At 40.1% G+C, this 19,534-nt stretch overlaps 1 protein-coding gene across 1 annotated transcript in view; it reads left to right on the top strand.

Annotated features, from left to right (window-relative positions):
- LOC130928851 (G1/S-specific cyclin-D2-like) overlaps positions 1–19,534 on the top strand; it is a 63,276-nt gene that overhangs the window by 40,415 nt on the left and 3,327 nt on the right. Inside the window, exons 3-6 of the mRNA XM_057855633.1 lie at positions 6,063–6,286; positions 6,844–7,059; positions 13,862–14,021; positions 17,370–17,518. Coding sequence (XP_057711616.1) covers positions 6,092–6,286; positions 6,844–7,059; positions 13,862–14,021; positions 17,370–17,518 — 720 coding nt within the window. The 5' untranslated portion in view covers positions 6,063–6,091. The remainder of the gene's footprint in view (positions 1–6,062; positions 6,287–6,843; positions 7,060–13,861; positions 14,022–17,369; positions 17,519–19,534) is intronic.

Here is a 19,534-nt window from a genome sequence, read left to right as displayed (position 1 = left end):
AAAGAAATACAAGAGAAGAAAGAAAAGAAACATACACAAACAACAACAAGAAACACATTGAACATCTAAACTAGTCACTAATATGCTGGTGCTATCGTCAGCGAGATGTAGTTCCGGTTTACACCATGTGGGGGCCTATTGGCCAGTGAAAGAGGACAATGGGGGTGGGGGTGTCTATAAGACTATAAGCTAAGTGATTGAAAGGGGTAAAGTGTACACAAATCAGTTCTGTGATCTAGAACCCAGTAATCGTGTGAATCTCTTATGAGTGTAAGCCCGTTGGCGACCAACCCTACGCCGCCGCATCGCCAATCCCGGCACCGGAACCCCCAACCCCAGCATGCCCTACCACATCCAGCAGTACGCAAGCCCCACCGGGCGCGCGACAGCCACGCAGACGGGCGGAGAAACCGCGCGGGCGCCAACCCAGGGCCACGGCCCCCACCCAGCCAGCCCGGGGAGGGAGAGCGGTCGGGGGGGCCATGCGCAGCCCATCCCTCCTCCCGCCACCCAGCAAAGGAGCCATCGTCCCCCCCCCAGGACCCAGGGTGGTCCCCCGGGCCACCCGCGCGCCCATCAACCGGCCTTCAGGGATGGCAGGAGGGGACGCATCACCAACCTCACGCCTACACCCACCCCCGCCCGCCCACCCGGGCCACGAGCCACAGCCCCCCAACCGGCACGGCACGCCACGGGACCCCCAGCGGTCCACCAAGCCCCAGGCAAGGCAGGGTCCCCCGCCGGTGCAGGCGACACCCTGCTGATACAACGGCGCCCAGCCAGCGACCCGCGACAGAGCGCAGGGCGGATGCCCAGCCAGAGAAGAGAGGGGAAGGCGGAGGCAGGAGAACGCCCAGGAACTGCCACGGGGCGATGCAAGATCGGAGACCACACCCCGGGAGCCACGCCATATAGAAAAAGTGTGCGCATATAGTCTCTGCTGACGAACTAGTTTTCGGCGGACGAACCAAACCACGCGGTCGAACAGCGCCACGAGAAGCTGACGTACACTCACGGCGTCCCAGTTCGTCCCCTCCCTTTCGTTGAGTGCGGACGTGGTTTGTGTTTGATAGACATTTTGGACCATATTGAGTGTACTTTTGCTATTATGGGACTGAAAAAGACCCCACCACAGGCTAGTGTTAAGCCTAAGAAGACATTAAAGAAAATGAGGTATATTTTTGTGTAGTTTTAAGGCTTATTTAGTAGAAAATTATGTTTTATGGGGACCTGGGAACGGATTATTCTCATTTTAATGGTTTCTTATGGGAAATAAATGTTCGGAAGACGAACTTTTCACCTTACACACACTTTCTGGGAACCAGTTATGTTCGTGAGCTGAGGTATCACGAGTCAGTGAAGTAACTAGATTTTTTTTTTTGAGGCGTAATCAGTAATTAAATTACTTTTTCAAGTAATCTGTGACAACACTGGCTGCCACCCTCCCAGTTCAAATGGATTGGACGTCTACTAGTGATAAACTCATTCCAGTTCACAGCAGAAGCTTGTTTTTCTGCTTATTAGTTGTTTGTAGAATATCCTAGAGTGATTTCCTGACCAATGTATCGATAATCGTTGTATCGCCATATCGTCAGATCATCGTTATCGTGAGCTTTGTATCGTATCGTATCGTGAGGTACCAAGAGGTTCCCACTCCTATTATGTACATCGAATCCAGACCTGCCCTAATGGTTAGTTCAGCGGAATTTTCACCGTCCCTAAGAAATTCTCCATTACCGATTGACTATTTCCACAAAACCTGCCGAGTATCGCTTGGATCCTGCATGTTTTCCCCACCTTCCCCTCCCGTCTTTTGTTTCTCTCCTGCCCGTGTTGCGGGCCTCTCGTAGGCTGACTGGGCTGGTATGCAGTGGGAATCTTTGGATCAAGGTGATTTCACGCTCCTTCAGGCTTTCCCAGCGGTCTCTGTTACCTCTGTGTGCGTTTTTTTTTTATAGCGTGCGCACAACAGGCACCAAGTTTTGGGACGTCCACTAGTGATAATCTCATTTAAACTCACAGCAGAATGATGAAAACCTAACCTTGACATTCCCTTCCTGTGCTCGCCCTCTCATAATGGCTCCACAGTGCATTTTTTTTCTTCAATGGAACTGCATATCTCATTCAGGTCTTTGGCTGCAGGGGGAAGGGGGCGTTGTGTTAAGAACCTCAGCTGTCATTCATGACTTTTCCCACATGATCGGAAGCAAATCGGCAATGTTTTTAAGTGCAATTAAATCCCAAACGACCGCGTGACTGCCGATCCTGACGTAATTCTACAATTCTTTTTCCCGGAGATGACTAATATTTAGCGCCGCATTTTAGCATTTTTCATACATGTTCATGCTTCAGCGTCAAAGAATTTATGGGATAGGATCAAAAGAATCCAGACACTTGATACTGATGTATCACATGGATTCAGGCGTTTGCGTTTAAAGTGTATTTACACAGTCGGCGTGTTTAGCGCATGAGCTAAGTGTGCTGCTGCTTAAATTCCTTTTGCTCAACTGTGAATTATTGACCTAGAACCATGCAGCTTTCCTTCCGTTTTTTTAACACCTCAAAATTGTGCAGGAGAATGTTGAGTATTTTCTGGTCAGTGAATGACAAAGGAATTTAGTGCCACAATAACACGCCAGCAGCTAGCGAGCCACTCTTTGCCTCTTCAGTGGCCTCATTCATGTAACTTTGTTGGATTTTACTTTTTTCATAACTCATCAATAAATCCAGATCATCCAATTTCCTGATTTTGCTTCCTTTCCTCTTGAATAGTTGAAGTATTTTAAACATGTCTTGTATTACATATAACCAGTGTTGTCACAGATTACTTGAAAAAGTAATTTAATTACTGATTACTGATTACGCATCAAAAAAGTAATCTAGTTACTTTACTGATTACTTCATAATCAAAGTAACTAAGTTACTTTAAAAGTAATCTATCAGTTACTTTTTACCCATTTTTCTCCCTTTGCCGCCTAAACATAAGAATGACAACAGAAAAATGTCATCACATGTAATTGACTTTCCAATGATTGAATTTAAAGGGGAATATCAGAATTTCGCGCTAGTTTAGCCACTCCGGAGCCCTGTAACTAACAAATATCTGACAAACTGCTTGGAATTAGTTGAAATCAACTCCACCGACCAATTAAACCCCGCTAACTCTAAGATTAAGCCTAATGTCCAAACCTCTGAATTTCGGGTCATGGTTAACAGCATTTCAGTGCCAATGTAAAACAATGCCAACTGACTGCACAAAATTGCAAAGGTGGTGGCGGGCGCGGATGCGCATGCACAACCCGGAAGTACTCCTCTCAACACACACGCGGTCAATTTGGCCACAAAACGTGGCGGCACTTTACACTCAATCGGACTTACAACACATCCCGCAGATGTTAAACGAACACATTACCTCACAGCATAAATGTCCAACAAGCATATGATGTAAACAAAGCTTGCCAACTTGGAGCGATGACTGCCCGTCGTTGCAACGCTAAAGCTACGAAACGGCCGCGCATGTAGGGGGTCCAACCTTTTGCTGATACCCTCCAGAATGAAGGGAAATTACTCACCTTCATTCATGGATATCCACAGGTCAACATTCTCTCGCAACGTCTAAACACTTGGCGCAAATGTCCATCCGCCTCAGTCCCACAACACGTGACGTGAGACCAAAACAGGAAATAGCTAAGAGGTTGTCATGGAAACACGTACCGGGAACCTTTTATTTTAGCATTTTCTATTCAAAATGCTCTTCATACACGACTACAATATTTTTTATTCTACATACGTTATGAAGCAATGAAAAAAAAGTAACGCAGAGACACTATGGAAACTAATCAGATTACTGGTGTAGAAAAATGAACGCGTTAGATTACTCGTTACTGAAAAAAGTAATCAGATTACAGTAACGCCTTACTAACGCGTCACTGACAACACTGCATATAACTGTTTCAGTGCCATTGATGATGATTAACGTCCAAACATCAGCTTGTTTTTTCTTGATCGTTCTTTGTTGTGATTAGAAATGAGTTTGTCATGATTAGCTCTCCAATCCATTTCAATTTGGAGGTCCGGCTGCTTGACTCTTAACACTTGAAAAAAAATAAATGTTTATATTTTTGCTATATTTGCAATTTGCCAAAATAATTGTAACTAAATGCAGACAATTGAAATGCAAGGAGCAACATGCTCGGGTACTGTTGTGTACCTCCATTCCAGTGTTGTTTTCGTCACTGATGACGATAACGAAAATATTTTTCAATGAACATGATGACGAGACGATAACGAGCTAAAAATATGTTTTGGAAAACGAAAGCAGCGAGCCTAATGCCAGTTTTCGTCTGACGAGAACGCGACGAAAATGCGCAGTAGTTTCCGTCACTTGTTCACAATATGTGACATTTTATGTGTAGTTAGCCTGCATCGTAGCAGTGTCTGGTTGTGTCACTCATGTGACGTGCTGCGCCCCCACCCCCACATACCAGTGCAGTGTCCTCTCCACTCTCAAGGCTTGCAAACACGTTAAGATTTTTTTGTTTTTGTTTATCTTAGCCAGAGATAATATTCAATGTTGCTTTCGTTTTTACAGGTCTGTGCTGAGTGATAATAACACACTAAATGTAATTAGCATTAGGCTTGCCGTTAGCATTAGGCTAATGCTAACGGCAAGCTTCCTCTTAAACTCTCGGACAATTTTTTTTTTTTTTCCAAACAGTTCGTGGCATCCAGGTGGGTATAATTTGTTGAAAATAATGTACTGTTTTCCTGCTGTGTATTAGCACAAAGTTGACCTTGTAGATGCTACAACATGTTCTTGTCTGTCAATGTTGTTTCGAAATGGTTGGAAACCTTTTGTTTTTGGAGTCAAATTTGGTAATTTTACAAAGACATATTTAGTAAACGTCAACAAAAACTAGATGAAGACGAACATATTTTGAGAGTATTACCCAATTGGCCCGAATATAAGACGGTGTTTTTTGCATTGAAATAAGATTGAAAAGGAGGGAGTCGTCTTGTATTCGCGGTCTAGACATTACACCCATTCACGATGCTAGATGACAGATCTCAGTTAACCAGTTTGCATTATTTTATTGCAATGTTTTTCCTTATTCAGATTTGTTTCAAGACTACAGTTACAGTTAGACTTCACTTTGATGGTTAATGCAGTCATTGCAATTTTGTTGTTTTATCACAGTAGATTGGTTTATTTAGATTTCAAAAACCAGAAGCCATTCATTTACGAATATGATTGCACTTTAGTTTACGTATTCAAATGTTCAGATTTTAAGATTTGAATGAGGCAAAATAACATGCTTTTTCTCTCAAATATATTGTTATAATCATTTGTCTCAGATGTACTGTAATTATTTTCTGTATAAAAATTAATTTGGTATTCAAAAAGTCTTTTTTCAAATTTGAGTCTTGAAAAAGAGAGAGGGGTCGTCTTATAATCAGGGCCGTCTTACATTCGGGCCAATCCGGTGTCTTCCAAAAGACCCAGACGAAAATTAAAAGTGCTGCTGAACTCCATTCCGGGGGGAAAATTGTATTTCTATTTGTTATAATTTAGTAATAGAATGTGACTAGTATTTTATTTATGTATTTATTTTTTAACTATAGCATAATGAAATGCAGTTAATGCAATTATACTTTCTCGTCCTACTGAATGGTGAAGTCGCAAAACTTTTTTTTTTTTTACCAAGTCAAAATAGGTTGGACGTCTACAGCGGTCAATGGCGGCCAATGAGTTAAAAAATCGTGCGTGAAAGGGTGAATTAATTTTGTCTCGTGGCTTTTTTTCCTTTAATTTTCGCAGCTTTTATCGACTCCCCTCAAAGCGAAAGTTATTTCGCTCTTATTTTGAAAGCATTGAGCGGAAACCTCTCCCTTTCCCCGTTAACGCGCGTTTGACAGGCGCAAAGTCTTCAGAAGAAGCAGCAGCGGCAGAGGACGAGGCGAGACGCAGAGCAAAGACTGAAAAACGTTGCAGTCGCACCTCATGCTCCCATCAGGGCGCGTCTCCTGCACGCCGTGACTCTTTTAACATCTTCCAATTTCAGTCACCGAGCACGCAGGAGAGCGACGAGCCATGGACCTCTTCTGCATGGAGTCTTTAGCGGAGGTGAAAGCCGGTGCTGACCCGACCTTCCTCAACGATGACCGGGTCTTGACTAGCCTGCTGACCATAGAGGACAGTTTCCTACCGCGCTGCTGTGACTTCCAACAGATTCAGCAGGATATTAAACCGCACATGAGGCGAATCGTCGCGGGCTGGATGCTCGAGGTTCGTCGCTCCTCCTCATCCTCCAGAGCTAACGTGGCTAATTAGCTCATTAAAAAAAAACCAATAAGTGCTCGATGTATACACGCCTGCAATGTGTTTTATTCTGCCGGGCTTGTGACAATTGAGTGGGGGATGAGTCACCAAAAGGCGTGGGAGCGTCGGAAATTCCTCTACCGAGGCAATTCAGCCTCGTAAAGATGTAGCCTAGCTTGATATTTACGTACGCTAGTGTTAAAACGGCCTAATTGCCTCTTAAGAACTAGGCCGAACTACATGACAAGTTGATCTAAATATTCGACAGGAATCAACTTTTATTAATTGCACAATTTTTTTTTAATAACGTGCGGGCCCAACACAGCGTGACCAACAACTTTTTTTTTAGTCGTGTGTGCAAAGTAACAATTGATTTTCTATGTATTTTAAATACAATCAGCACCAAGTCTAAAAACCAGGGTGAGGCTGACTTTTAAATGTTTTATTTCGCAAATTAAAATATTGCTTGTTTTGCACCAATTGTATTACTGTTAACTAAAGTTTTTTTTGGGTGTTTTGTGTAGGTGTGTGAAGCTGAAAACAGTGAAGAGCAAATCTTCCCTTTGGCGGTCAATTATTTGGACAGATTCCTTTCCCTGATGCCCACCCAGAAGAACCATCTGCAGCTTCTGGGGGCCGTCTGCATGTTCCTGGCATCGAAAGTGAAGGACAGCAGGCCGCTGTCGGCCGAGACGCTGTGCATGTACACGGACAACAGCATTTCGCCGACGGAGTTGCTGGTAAGACGAGGTCTATGTGCTAAGGTCTCACAGTTGGTTTCACAGGAAGCTTCCGATTCTCCTGCTGCTTGGAGAGGAGAAGAGTGCGATGCCATCTAGTGTTCACACTCGTGCTCCCTGAAAATCGACTCATTGTCAAGTGCCATTGACGGCGGTAGATGTCCTTTCATCTGGCTCTTAAAAATCGCGGTTTCAATGAGTTTATCGCTGGTAGACGTCCTATCCATTTGAAATGGGAAGGCTGGCAACGAATGCTCATCTGCTGCTAACCTTCCCATTTCAAATGGATTGGACATCTATAGCCGTCAATGGCAGTAAATGCAAATGTATGTGTGACAAGTGTCCATTTATGGGTGTATAGATGTTTATAAGTTGACTATTAAGTTCATATATGAACTAAGCAGATTTTTGAAGAAACTTTATTGCTTTAATTCAATAGTATATTTACCATCCTCTAAAACAAAAACCTTAAAGAATAAGATGAGGGCAATTTTGAGGTCAACAATGTCCCGAAGCAATATGATTGTCAAAATAGTTTGTAATCAATTATTTGTTGATAAGATGAATAATCGTGTCGACTCTAATGTATACATACAGTGGGGCAAATAAGTATTTAGTCAACTGCCAATTGTGCAAGTTCTCCTACTTGAAAAAATTAGTGAGGCCTGTAATTGTCAACATGGGTAAAGCTCAACCATGAGAGACAGAATGTGGGGGGGAAAAAACAAAAAATCACATTGTTTGATTTTTAAAGAATTTATTTCCAAATTAGAGTGGAAAATAAATATTTGGTCACCTACAAACAAGCAAGATTTCTGGCTGTCAAAGAGGTCTTACTTCTTCTAATGAGGTCTAACGAGGCTCCACTTGTTACCTGGCACCTGTTTTAACTCTTTATTGGTATAAAAGACACCTGTCCACAACTTCAGTCAGTCACACTCCAAAGTCCACTTTGGCCAAGATTACAGAGCTGTCGAAGGACACCAGAGACAAAATTGTAGACCTGCATCAGGCTGGGAAGACTGAATCTGCAATAGGTAAAACGCTTGGTGTAAAGAAATCAACTGTGGCAGCAATTATTAGAAAATGGAAGACATACAAGACCACTGATAATCTCCCTCGATCTGGGGCTTCGTGCAAAATCTCACCCTGTGGCATCAAAATGATAACAAGAACGGTGAGCAAAAATCCCAGAAACACACGGAGGGACCTAGTGAATGACCTTCAGAGAGCTGGGACCTCAGTAACAAAGGCTACTATCAGTAACACAACGCGCCACCAGGGACTCAAATCCTGCACTGCCAGATGTGCCCCCCTGCTGAAGCCAGTACACGTCCAGGCCCGTCTGCGGTCCGCTAGAGAGCATTTGGATGATCCAGAAGAGGACTGGGAGAATGTGTTATGGTCAGATGAAACCAAAATAGAACTTTTTGGTAGAAACACAGGTTCTCATGTTTGGAGGAGAAAGACTACTGAATTGCATCCGAAGAACACCATACCCACTGTGAAGCATGGGGGTGGAAACATCATGCTTTGGGGCTGTTTTTCTGCCAAGGGGACCAGGCCGACTGATCTGTGTAAAGGAAATAATGAATGGGGCCATGTATCAAGAGATTCTGAGTGAAAATCTCCTTCCATCAGCAAGGGCATTGAAGATCAGACGTGGCTGGGTCTTTAAGCATGACAACGAGCCCAAACACACAGCCCGGGCAACAAAGGAGTGGCTTCGTAAGAAGCATTTCAAGGTCCTGGAGTGGCCTAGCCAGTCTCCAGATCTCAACCCCATAGAAAATCTGTGGAGGGAGTTGAAAGTCTGTGTTGCCCAACGACAACCCCAAAACATCACTGCTCTAGAGGAGATCTGCATGGAGGAATGGGCCAAAATACCAGCAACGGTGTGTGAAAAGCTTGTGAAGAGTTACAGAAAACATTCGGCCTCCGTTATTGCCAACAAAGGGTAGTCAACAGAGTATTTAGATAAGTATTTGGTCAATACCAAAAGTTTATTTTCCACCACGATTTGCTAATAAATTCTTTAAAAATCAAACAATGTGATTTTCTGTTTTTTTTCCCCACATTCTGTCTCTCATGGTTGAGCTTTACCCATGTTGACAATTACAGGCCTCTCTAATCTTTTCAAGTAGAAGAACTTGCACAATTACTGGTTGACTAAATACTTATTTGCCCCACTGTAACTGAACGAGACACTGAAGTCTTCTGCTGGAGAAGTTGGTTTGGAATTGTGCCACTTTGAGTGATGAAATCACACTTTGATCAAAGGGTTCCGATTCAAACATTAGCCAGCAATAACAGAAAATCCCATTTATCGACCTCACCCTCGCTTATCACCTGACTTATATGAATATATTTGAGCCCTTAACAAAAAACAGGGCTAGTAATCAAGCTCTTAACGACAATTGGCACGTAAATGTTTGACGCGACTGTACTTGTCTTTGCGTACGCACCGGCTTTCTGATCTAGGCGGTGACTGTGAATGTTGGCAACCTTGGCTTATGACAGGAAGGAAGGCAATGGCCGACCCGGCCGCGTCGCATGCATGCACAAAGGATGTGAGGAATGAGAAAGGCACGCCGGATAAGATTAAAGCTCGCGTGGACTTTTCCGACACATTCTGGGCATGAAATTTCACTTACAGCTCAAATTCCTGGATAACACAGGCCAAGTGAACGTATTCAGAATTTTCATTAGACGTCCAATCTATTTGAACCGGGAAGGGCCCTCCCACTTCAAATGGATAGGATTCAATAGATACCTAAATGTATAAAAGTAAGTCAAAGAGTTACAATTGTTTTCCCGATTTTATCTGTGCAATTACTGATTAACCAATTAATCAATGATTCCTTTCATCGTGAATTGTTTTGAGATTTTCGAACTACAAATTGTCCAAATGCGCGTTTTTGAGTCTTAACAGTTCGAGTGTTTAAAATCTTAAAAATACATTTGAAATCTCAAATACAGTGGTATCTCTACTTACAAAATTAATTGGTTATGGAAGTAGTTTCTTAACCCTTTAAGACCTGCAACATGAAGCAATTATCAGAGAATCCCAAAATTTGAAAAATAAGGTCCTAATGAAACCTTTTTTTCCAAAATTGTAAAAAGAAATGTCAAAATGAATATGTGTAACGAGTGCTCTAATATCTATAACCCTAGCTAAATCCTGTTTTTTGTTTTTTTTTTTTCCTCATGGAACCTGCAGATGCATGTGTTGACTTGCATCCATCTGAATTACTCTCAAAATCATGACATTTTAGGTGTCTCAAATGTGATAGATTTTGCAATAAATGGTTAAGCTTTAAAATTCTGTAGGTAGAGATGCATTTTCCATGTAAATGCCCTAATCTGTTCCAACCCCCCTGCCTTAAAATCCAGACATAAATCTTTTATAACGCATAAACATGTAACAAATACATGTTACAATTAGATTTTTGCACAATAACCACCAAATTAGAGTTGTGCATAATGTTAAAAAAAAAAAGTTATTACACTCATGTTAAACTGTCGGAACACGAGGGGCTGATGAAGAGGACACATACACATACAGTAGATGTCCCTCTTAGCCAATCAGAGGCCCTGAATGCTAGGCAATAGCCAACAGCAGAGCAGTTATAAAAATGTTACATTTAGTTTAGAGCTGAAACGAATACTCGAGCAACTCGAGTAACTCGAATTTAAAAACTGATCCGAGTAATTTTATTCACCTCGAGTAATCGTTTAATTTTGACAGCTCTGAGCATCACGTTTTGCTCGGACTACTTTTAATGCGGGACAACGCGCTGATGTCACGTGCCTAGAGGAAGAAGCAATAAAAAAAAAAGAAAAGACAATAAACTTATTGCAGCCGACAGCCGCTACAAACGACGCCGACGTTGCTAAAAACTAGCCCGCATGATGCTACGATGGTAGCAGGTAGCGTCTGATGCGTCTCATAGAGATCACACGTATGTTGAACTAGATGCGAAATGACAGTCAGCTAAACAGCCGCCATCTTAAAGCAGTAGACTTCTAAGCACTAATAAATAAGATTAACGTTACTGTCACTCGCTCACGTAACGTTAGCCCTGCAGAGGGCTAGGTTTCTATTAATTATGACCACTGTCGATGCGTGGCTAACGTGTCTTACATACAGGCTTTATTTATTCTGTGAAAACATAGCGCTGTAGAGTGATGAGGGTGTAAAATAAAAACTTAATCATGCTAAAACTTAACTAGAAGTTAAAAATAGCTTGACACAAATAGAAATACAATTGAAACGCGTGGGAAAAACACCACATTTTTAAGTGATGTGTGTTATCAAGCGTAATTGCATTTTTAGGTAAGAAATATATATATATTTTCGAGCTGCAGCTATCGAATATTTTAGTAGTCGATTAATCGATGGACTACTTAGTTCAAATATCGAGTAATCGGATAAGGAACATGAAAAATTAAAATACCTGAGCTGACCCTCAAACAGTATAATTTTTTTTTGGAATGAGGATCTATGTACAACAAAAGAACAATTGGCTAACTTACATGAAAAAAATGTCCACTAGCTTAAATGCTATAAAATGCTAAAAAAAATTGTTTTCTTTTTTTTTTACAATGCTCTTAACAAATGGTTAAGACACATATTCCCACAAAAAAATACTAAATATACCTATAAACTAAATTATGAATTCACTAAAAAACTAACTCAAACAAAAACTTGGCTTACATTGGTCTTAACAAGGAGCAGTTGGATTCGGCCATGTGAAAAGAGGCAGACCAGAGGGCAGTGTATCCACCCTAATCAATAAAACTAAATGCAAACACTTTCAAAATAAACCATTACAACACCATTTTAATTAAACGAATACTTGAAGCAACAAAATTTAATTCGAATATTTTTTTCTAATCGAATACTCAAATTAATTGATTAATCGTTGCAGCACTGATATATATATATAATATATATATATTTTTTTTAAGATCTAAAAGTTTTTTGAGTGAAAGCAGTGAATTAGTCTCATTTTTTATTCTAGTTACATCTTAGATGCAATTGTTGGCTGTTTTCAACAGTATACATCGAAAATAAAGACATTGATTGACTGAAAAAGGTTTAATATTACATGAAATGTCTTGTTTTCTCATGTATATTTATCATTGCTCTTCACCTAAAAGTATGTTTTATCCGATTACTCGATTAATCAATATAATTTTTAGTCGATTACTTGATTACTAAAATTTTCGATAGCTGCAGCCCTAGTTCAGTTAACTCTGGGAGCTGCGAGTACCAGCCACACTGTGTTTTTGTTTCGTATCCCGACATTTCTTTCATAACAAGAGGCAACATTTTCTCGTTGATGCGTGTCTTAACCTGCAAATTCTGTATGTAGAAACATTCGTAAGTAGAGGTGCTTCTGTAATATTATTTGTGATTTAAAAAATATACACATTTTTGCAGATTTTGTTTGTCGCATACTTAGTTTTCCTACAACTACATTTGGTAAGAATAGTCGTATCATGATAGCAATGCTACTTCCATTAGGTAGCATGTGTCATCACTTCTGGGTTTTTGGTCTGGTTGCAATCTGATTAAAAAAAAAAAAAAAAAAAAAAAAGAATAAAAAACTATGATCACAACTATGATGAAGAATGGTGGAAAATATTCTCAATGTCATGTTTTTCGTAGCATTTTAAGCTGGATGAAAAGCAATGATGGTTCTTGTCGCTAATTTTCTCAAATACACTACCGTAATTTCCCGAATATAAGGCGCACCCGTGTATAATGCGCACCCCAAATTTACTTGTAAAATTTGGGGAAAATTATTGTACCCGTTTATAACGCGCACCCTAATTTTAGCACCAATAAATAGAAGAATACAAGAAAACAGAGCTCGTGTACAGATACAGAGATGTCATTTTACTGACTGGTGAAACACAGCACAAGCATAGCACATTGGTAGTTCAAAACATTACCGTAAACTGACAATATTTACGGTAATAATATGATTTGACAACTTCTCCAACTTACCAGAATCTAGGAGAAAACAAAACGGATGTGACTTTTCTTTTAAAGGCTGCTGTATAACTTGCTCGTTTCCTCATGATGAATAAATGTTTCTTCCATGGATTGATACGGTAAAACTACTGAACTATTGTTATTTGGGTTTGAGTTTCCCGAGGGACCGATATAGTTGACGGACACAGGAAGTGTGTGTCCTTACATTTGTTATGCTCCGAATTGTGGAGCTGCAATAAACGTCGACTCAAATGAGTTCAAGAAACTAAATTCTGTGCTTTATGATGAGTGAAAAAAGCAGAATTTAACACAGACGAAATCATTCGGCCGATTAGTGTGAAGTATTACCGAAACAAAATGGTGACGTCACGTACCGTAATGGTCGGCAACGGGTCGCCGCATACGTTTCTTCAACACAACGTTGCCGTGTCAATGAAAAAAAATCGGTTTATATATATATGTAATACATATATATTTCTGTCTCCATCCATGTACCCGTTTATAATGCGCACCATGAGTTTACAAGTTGATTTTGGGGAAAAAAAGTGCGCGTTATATTCGGGAAATTACGGTAATTGCCGAGCACTGCTATAAAACAGTAACGATCACGTACGTAGGCTATGTAGGAAGAAAACCAAACCAACAGTGCATTATAACAATAGAGGATAAAATCTCAAACTATTTAGCTCATTTCTAGCTATTGACGAGGCTAAACGTCTAGCCCTGTCAATAGCAGCCAATGAGCTCACAAATCTTTAAAAACCCGGGTCTAATCTAAGTTTTTGCCGTCCGTTTCAGAACTGGGAATTGGTAGTTTTGGGCAAATTGAAGTGGAACTTGGGCGCCGTCACCCCCAACGACTTCGTGGAGCTCTTTGTGCGCCGGCTGCCGCTCCCTGAAGACAAGGTGCCGATGGTCCGCAAGCACACGCAGATCTTCATCGACCTGTGCGTCACAGGTAATGGTGTTTTATTTCTTTTTTCTTTTTTAACCCCCACCCCTTTCCCACGCACACGCGCCTGACATTCTCCCACCGTGAGTCATGACTGACGCATGTGACCCACTTACAAGTGGTTGGATCCCACACGCAGGCCTGGAAATCACCGTGGTTCCAATCTATTGCACAGTTATCCGTGTTTGTGTAACGTGATGACGGGGATGCCTTCAGGTTTACAAAAAGTCATTGTGACGATCCTGTGATCTTCCCTCTGGATTTGAGTCCAAAATAAACTTTATCCTGGGAAGCGCAACCTGGCCCCGTAGGGCTCATTTCCTGTCTGTTTGATTTTGTGGAATCAAAATGATTATACCGTAGACGTTTAATCACCTGTAGACGTGCAATCGTTGCCAGTTCAAACTGATTGGATCTCTATCGTTGTCAGTGGTGGATTCAAATTTCTAAGTATTGGAGCCGATAATCGGTCTATATTATAAACACTGACAGTAACAGAGTAGTAGAAGTGACGCTCAAGCTTTGCTGCGAGAATATTTTTACCTGCTGAATGTTGTCACATTTGTTTTGAGTGACCAATCTTCCACGGCAGAATCGCGAATAGTCCCAAGAATCGGAAATTTCGCGCGCCTCTTATATCTACCATGTCTACCATATCTACCGTATCATGTGGGAGTAGTTTGTAGGCTATCGGGTACAACAGGTATTATTGGAGCTACCTAGCATCGCGTTTGCTCGGCGTCACAACTTTCTTGCCTCCTCCCCACCCCCGCTCTGCTCTGTCGTCTCGGTGAGTCCGACTCCCTCAGACTTTTCTCGCGTCATTCAACCGATATAATAACGCATAGTAAGGCACGCCTTTCCACCCTCAGTAACGGTAAAGGCGTTGCCAAGATGAGAAAAATAATTCATTAGATTACTCACTACTGAAAAAAATAACGGCGTTATATTGTAACGTAGTTATTAACAACACTAATCTTTATTACATATGAACTCAGCCGCACCTCCTATACTGGTAATTAGAGGCGTGCGAAATTTCCGATTCTTAGATTATTCGCGATTCGGCCGTGGAAGATTCGAGAACGATTCACAAACATCCAAATTCCGATTATTGAATTATACCAGGTAAAACGGAAGTAAAACACGGTCAGCACGGTCTTTGGGACGCAATGAGGAATGGACCGAGAGTAAATATCATGTTCAACTCATGCCGCTAGATAAAAAAACAATCATACCTGACTGTGGCCGACAGCCGCTACAAACAACGCCCAGTAGCTAGTTGCTACAAACATATGGCTACAGTAGATATACATATATTAGGGCGGTAATTAATTTTTAAAATTATTCACGTTAAAATATTTGATGCAATTAACGCACATGCCCCGCTCAGACAGATTTAAAGGACAGTACAGTGAAATGCCCACTTGTTAATTGTGTTTTGTGGAGTTTTGCTGCCCTCTGCTGGCGCTTGGGTGCGACTGATTTTATAGGCTTCAGCACCCATGAGCATTGTGTAATTATTGACAACAATGGTGGGCTACTAGTTTATTTTTTGATTGAAAATTTTACAAATTTTATTAAAACGAACACATTAAGAGGGGTTTTAATATAAAATGTCTATAACTTGTACTAACATTTATCTTTTAAGAACTACAAGTCTTTCTATCCATGGATCGCTTTAACAGAATGTTAATAATGTTAATGCCATCTTGTTGATTTATTGTTATAATAAACAAATACAGTCCTTATGTACCGCATATTGAATATGTATATATCCATTTTGTGTCTTATCTTTCCATTCCAACAATAATTTACAGAAAAATATGGCATATTTTATAGATGGTTTGAATTGCGATTAAGTACGATTAATTAATTTTTAAGCTGTAATTAACTCGTTTTTAAAATTTTTATGGTTTGACAGCCCTAATATATGTGTATTTATATATGTATATGTATATATATATATATGTGTGTGTGTGTATATGTATACATATATATGTGTGTGTATATGTATACATATATATGTGTGTGTATATGTATACATATATGTGTGTGTATATGTATACATATATGTGTGTGTATATGTATACATATATGTGTGTGTATATGTATACGTATATATGTGTGTGTATATGTATACATATATATGTGTGTGTATATGTATACATATATGTGTGTGTATATGTATACATATATGTGTGTGTATATGTATACATATATATGTGTGTGTATATGTATACATATATATGTGTGTGTATATGTATACATATATATGTGTGTGTATATGTATACATATATATATACGTGTATATGTATACATATATATATACGTGTATATGTATATATGTAGAACTAGATGCAAAATGACAGACGACAGCGGTGTTAGAACATGTATTATTGAACCGAGATAGGAAGGACAGACTTTCCGGCGTTAGTAAACAGCTGCCATCTTAAAGCAGTACTAAAGCATTGACTTCTCTAGAACGCTCTGTTGTAGCGAACCTAATTAACTATTTATCAAAAAATACTCCTAAATCGGCAGAATCTTGTCTTGAATCTATCTTGAAATGATGACAGTTTTAAAACTTTGACAAAAGTAGACAGAAGGGAAATTATGGAATAAAGGGAGGAATTTTAACAACTGTAACAGTTGATTCACAACATTGAAATACTTGAATTTAGTTTAAAGCTGCTGATACAGAATGGGGACTGGAGTATTTTGTCTACTGTTATTTTTGTATATTTGTTTACTGTTATATGCTAACTTGATACTGAAATTGTAGTTTGGTTTAGCCTGAGAGGATTTTTGAACAATTTTGGAACTAATGTACAAAACATTTTATTTAAGAAAAAAAAAAAGGAGGGAGGTGCATTAATAATCGTTTTATAATCGAATCGGAGCCTCTGAATCGTAATCGAATCGTTAGGTGCCCAAAGATTCCCAGCTCTACTGGTAATATTTTCATATCTGCCTCTGAGATGTTTATTTGTGTGGCCTTTGCTAAATCAATAGCTGACAGCAAGTTGAAGAGGTAACTTAAGTGCAGTAAAAGCACAAAAACGTCTTTATCACAGCTGTTACTTTTGGCCTGGGGTAATCCCCTGATTTTGTAACACAGTGTTAGTGTCATCCCGCATTTCTCAGGTTCTGGATACAACCGGGTGAGGCTACTGTGATTGGAAAGAAGGTCGCCAGTGTGTCTGCGCATGTCGTCTTGGTTAGCGAACTACAGCAGATACAGAGGGAGAAAATGAATCGATTCATTAGCTGCCACTGATAGCAATAGACGTCCAATTAAATTGAACGTAACGTGTTAAGCAGCGGTGATTTTGACGTGTTTTTTCTTTGATCAGATGACCGTCTTGCCATGAACCCTCCCTCCATGATAGCCAGCGGCAGTATGGGGGCCGCCATCTGCGGCCTGCAGCTCGAAAATGAAGACCGGAGGCTGACCAGAGATGAGCTGACACAAATGCTTGCCGCCATGACCAACGCAGAAGTGGTGAGTCGCGGCATCCTGGTTGTTTATCCGCCGCTGCTATAAGGAGCCCCGGCAGCCCGCATTCTTGTGGTTGCGCACATGCAATTTCTGCAATCCTGCTGGAGCGCTTTGCCCCTCCTGGTGGAGGGAAATGTCTTTTTCAAGTGTTTTTTTCCCCCTTATATCTTTCTGTAAAAAGCTTGATTGTGCAGTTGAAAGTACTTGAAATGACAACCATAGAAAGCAGTCCATGCGTTAGCATCGGGTTCCAGTTAGGCGTTTCAAAGGAATGCCGGCCCCCGCTTTTCCACTTTTGTTTGCCAGCCGCCGACCGACCTCCCATGTCTGCTGCACACGCCGCAAATGTTTATAGCTTCTCAACGAAACTTCATAGAACGGCAAGAAAATTGCGGTCAAATGGTTGGTGTGCTGTTTGTATAGCCGTGTGTATTTTGGCCACCAGAGGGCAGCATTGTTTCCAAGTAGGATGGGAGATTTTAAATCACTTAAATTTAATCATTTTAATGGTAATGATGTCTACTTACGAATGTTTTCTTTCAATTGAATAGATAAATGAATAAAATGCGAAAATCAACTTTCAGTGCCATACACGTCCAATAATTATTTAGAAAGGTTTTAAATCTAATAATCATTGGCCGTTTGTATCTAACTGGAGGCAGTGTTTTTGGCAGCCCTCTTTCTGTCATACAGACGAAAATACTTACTAGTCGTAGTCATATTTTAGTCTAGTGCGGCAACGATTAATCGATCAACTCGAGTATTCCATTAGAAAAAAATATTCGAATTACATTTTGTTGTTTCTCAAAATATTTTTGTAAAATTCAAGTTCTAGTCCAGGGGTCGGTAACTTTTTTGGCTGACAGAGCCATGAACACCACATTTTTAAAAAATGTAATTCCGTGAGAGCCAAACAATATGTTTAATACTAAAAATACAAGTAATGTGTGTATTCTATGTCATTTCAACACTTTTAAAGTACAAGGGTTTTGGTTAATCACTGAACTCTTTTTAATAACATTATTATGCTGTTGCTAATCAATGATGAGTAACGTATTGGCCCGAATATAATATTGTGTTTTTGCATTGAAATAAGATTGAGAAAGAGGGGGTCGTTTTATATTCGCGGTCTAGACATTATACCCATTCACGACGCTAGATGGCGCCAGATATCATTGAAGCGATGTTCCGTCATGACAGATCTCAGTTAACCAGTTTGCATTATTTTATTGCAATGTTTTTCCTTATTCAGATTTGTTTCAAGACTACAGTTACAGTTAGACTTCACTTTGATGGTTAATGCAGTCAGTCCAATTTTGTTGTTTTATCACAATAGATTGGTTTATTTACATTTCAAAAACCAGAAGCCATTCATTTATGAATGTGATTGCACTTTAGTTTACGTATTTAAATGTTCAGATATTAAGATTTGAATGAGGCAAAATAACATGATTTTTCTCTCAATTTTCTCCGGGAACTCCGGTTTCCTCCCACATCCCAAAGACATGCATGGTAGGCTGATTGAACACTCTAAATTGACCGTAGGTATGAGTGTGTGCGCGAATGGTTGTACGTCTCCTTGTTTTCTGTAATGTACTGATAAACATTAGACTTTCATATATTTTAGATTCATGACACACAACTGAAGTAATTCAAGCCTTTTATTCTTTTGGCAAAATAGTCTGAGAAAAACCAAAAATCCCCATCTCAAAAAAATTGCATATTTCATCCGACCAATACAAAAAACTGATTTTTAATACAAAAAAAGTCTACCTTCATAATCATATCAGCTATGCACTCAATACTTGGTAGGGAATCCTTGTGCAAAAATGACTGCTTGGCATTTTCTACTGTCAGTCTGTCACCTTGACATACAGGAGACGAGATACACACATACATAAATATAAAACAACCAAAAAAAAAAAAAAAATTCACCGCATGAAGAAAGTATGTCAAGCTATACAACTGTATACTCTACACGAGTACATTTCCCCAAAAATACGTGCTATACATATTGCA

The sequence above is a fragment of the Corythoichthys intestinalis genome, chromosome 13, assembly GCF_030265065.1.
Source record: "Corythoichthys intestinalis isolate RoL2023-P3 chromosome 13, ASM3026506v1, whole genome shotgun sequence".
Lineage (NCBI taxonomy): Eukaryota > Metazoa > Chordata > Actinopteri > Syngnathiformes > Syngnathidae > Corythoichthys > Corythoichthys intestinalis.
Note: the sequence above shows the minus strand (reverse complement) of the source record. Positions and strands in the feature narration are given on the sequence as shown.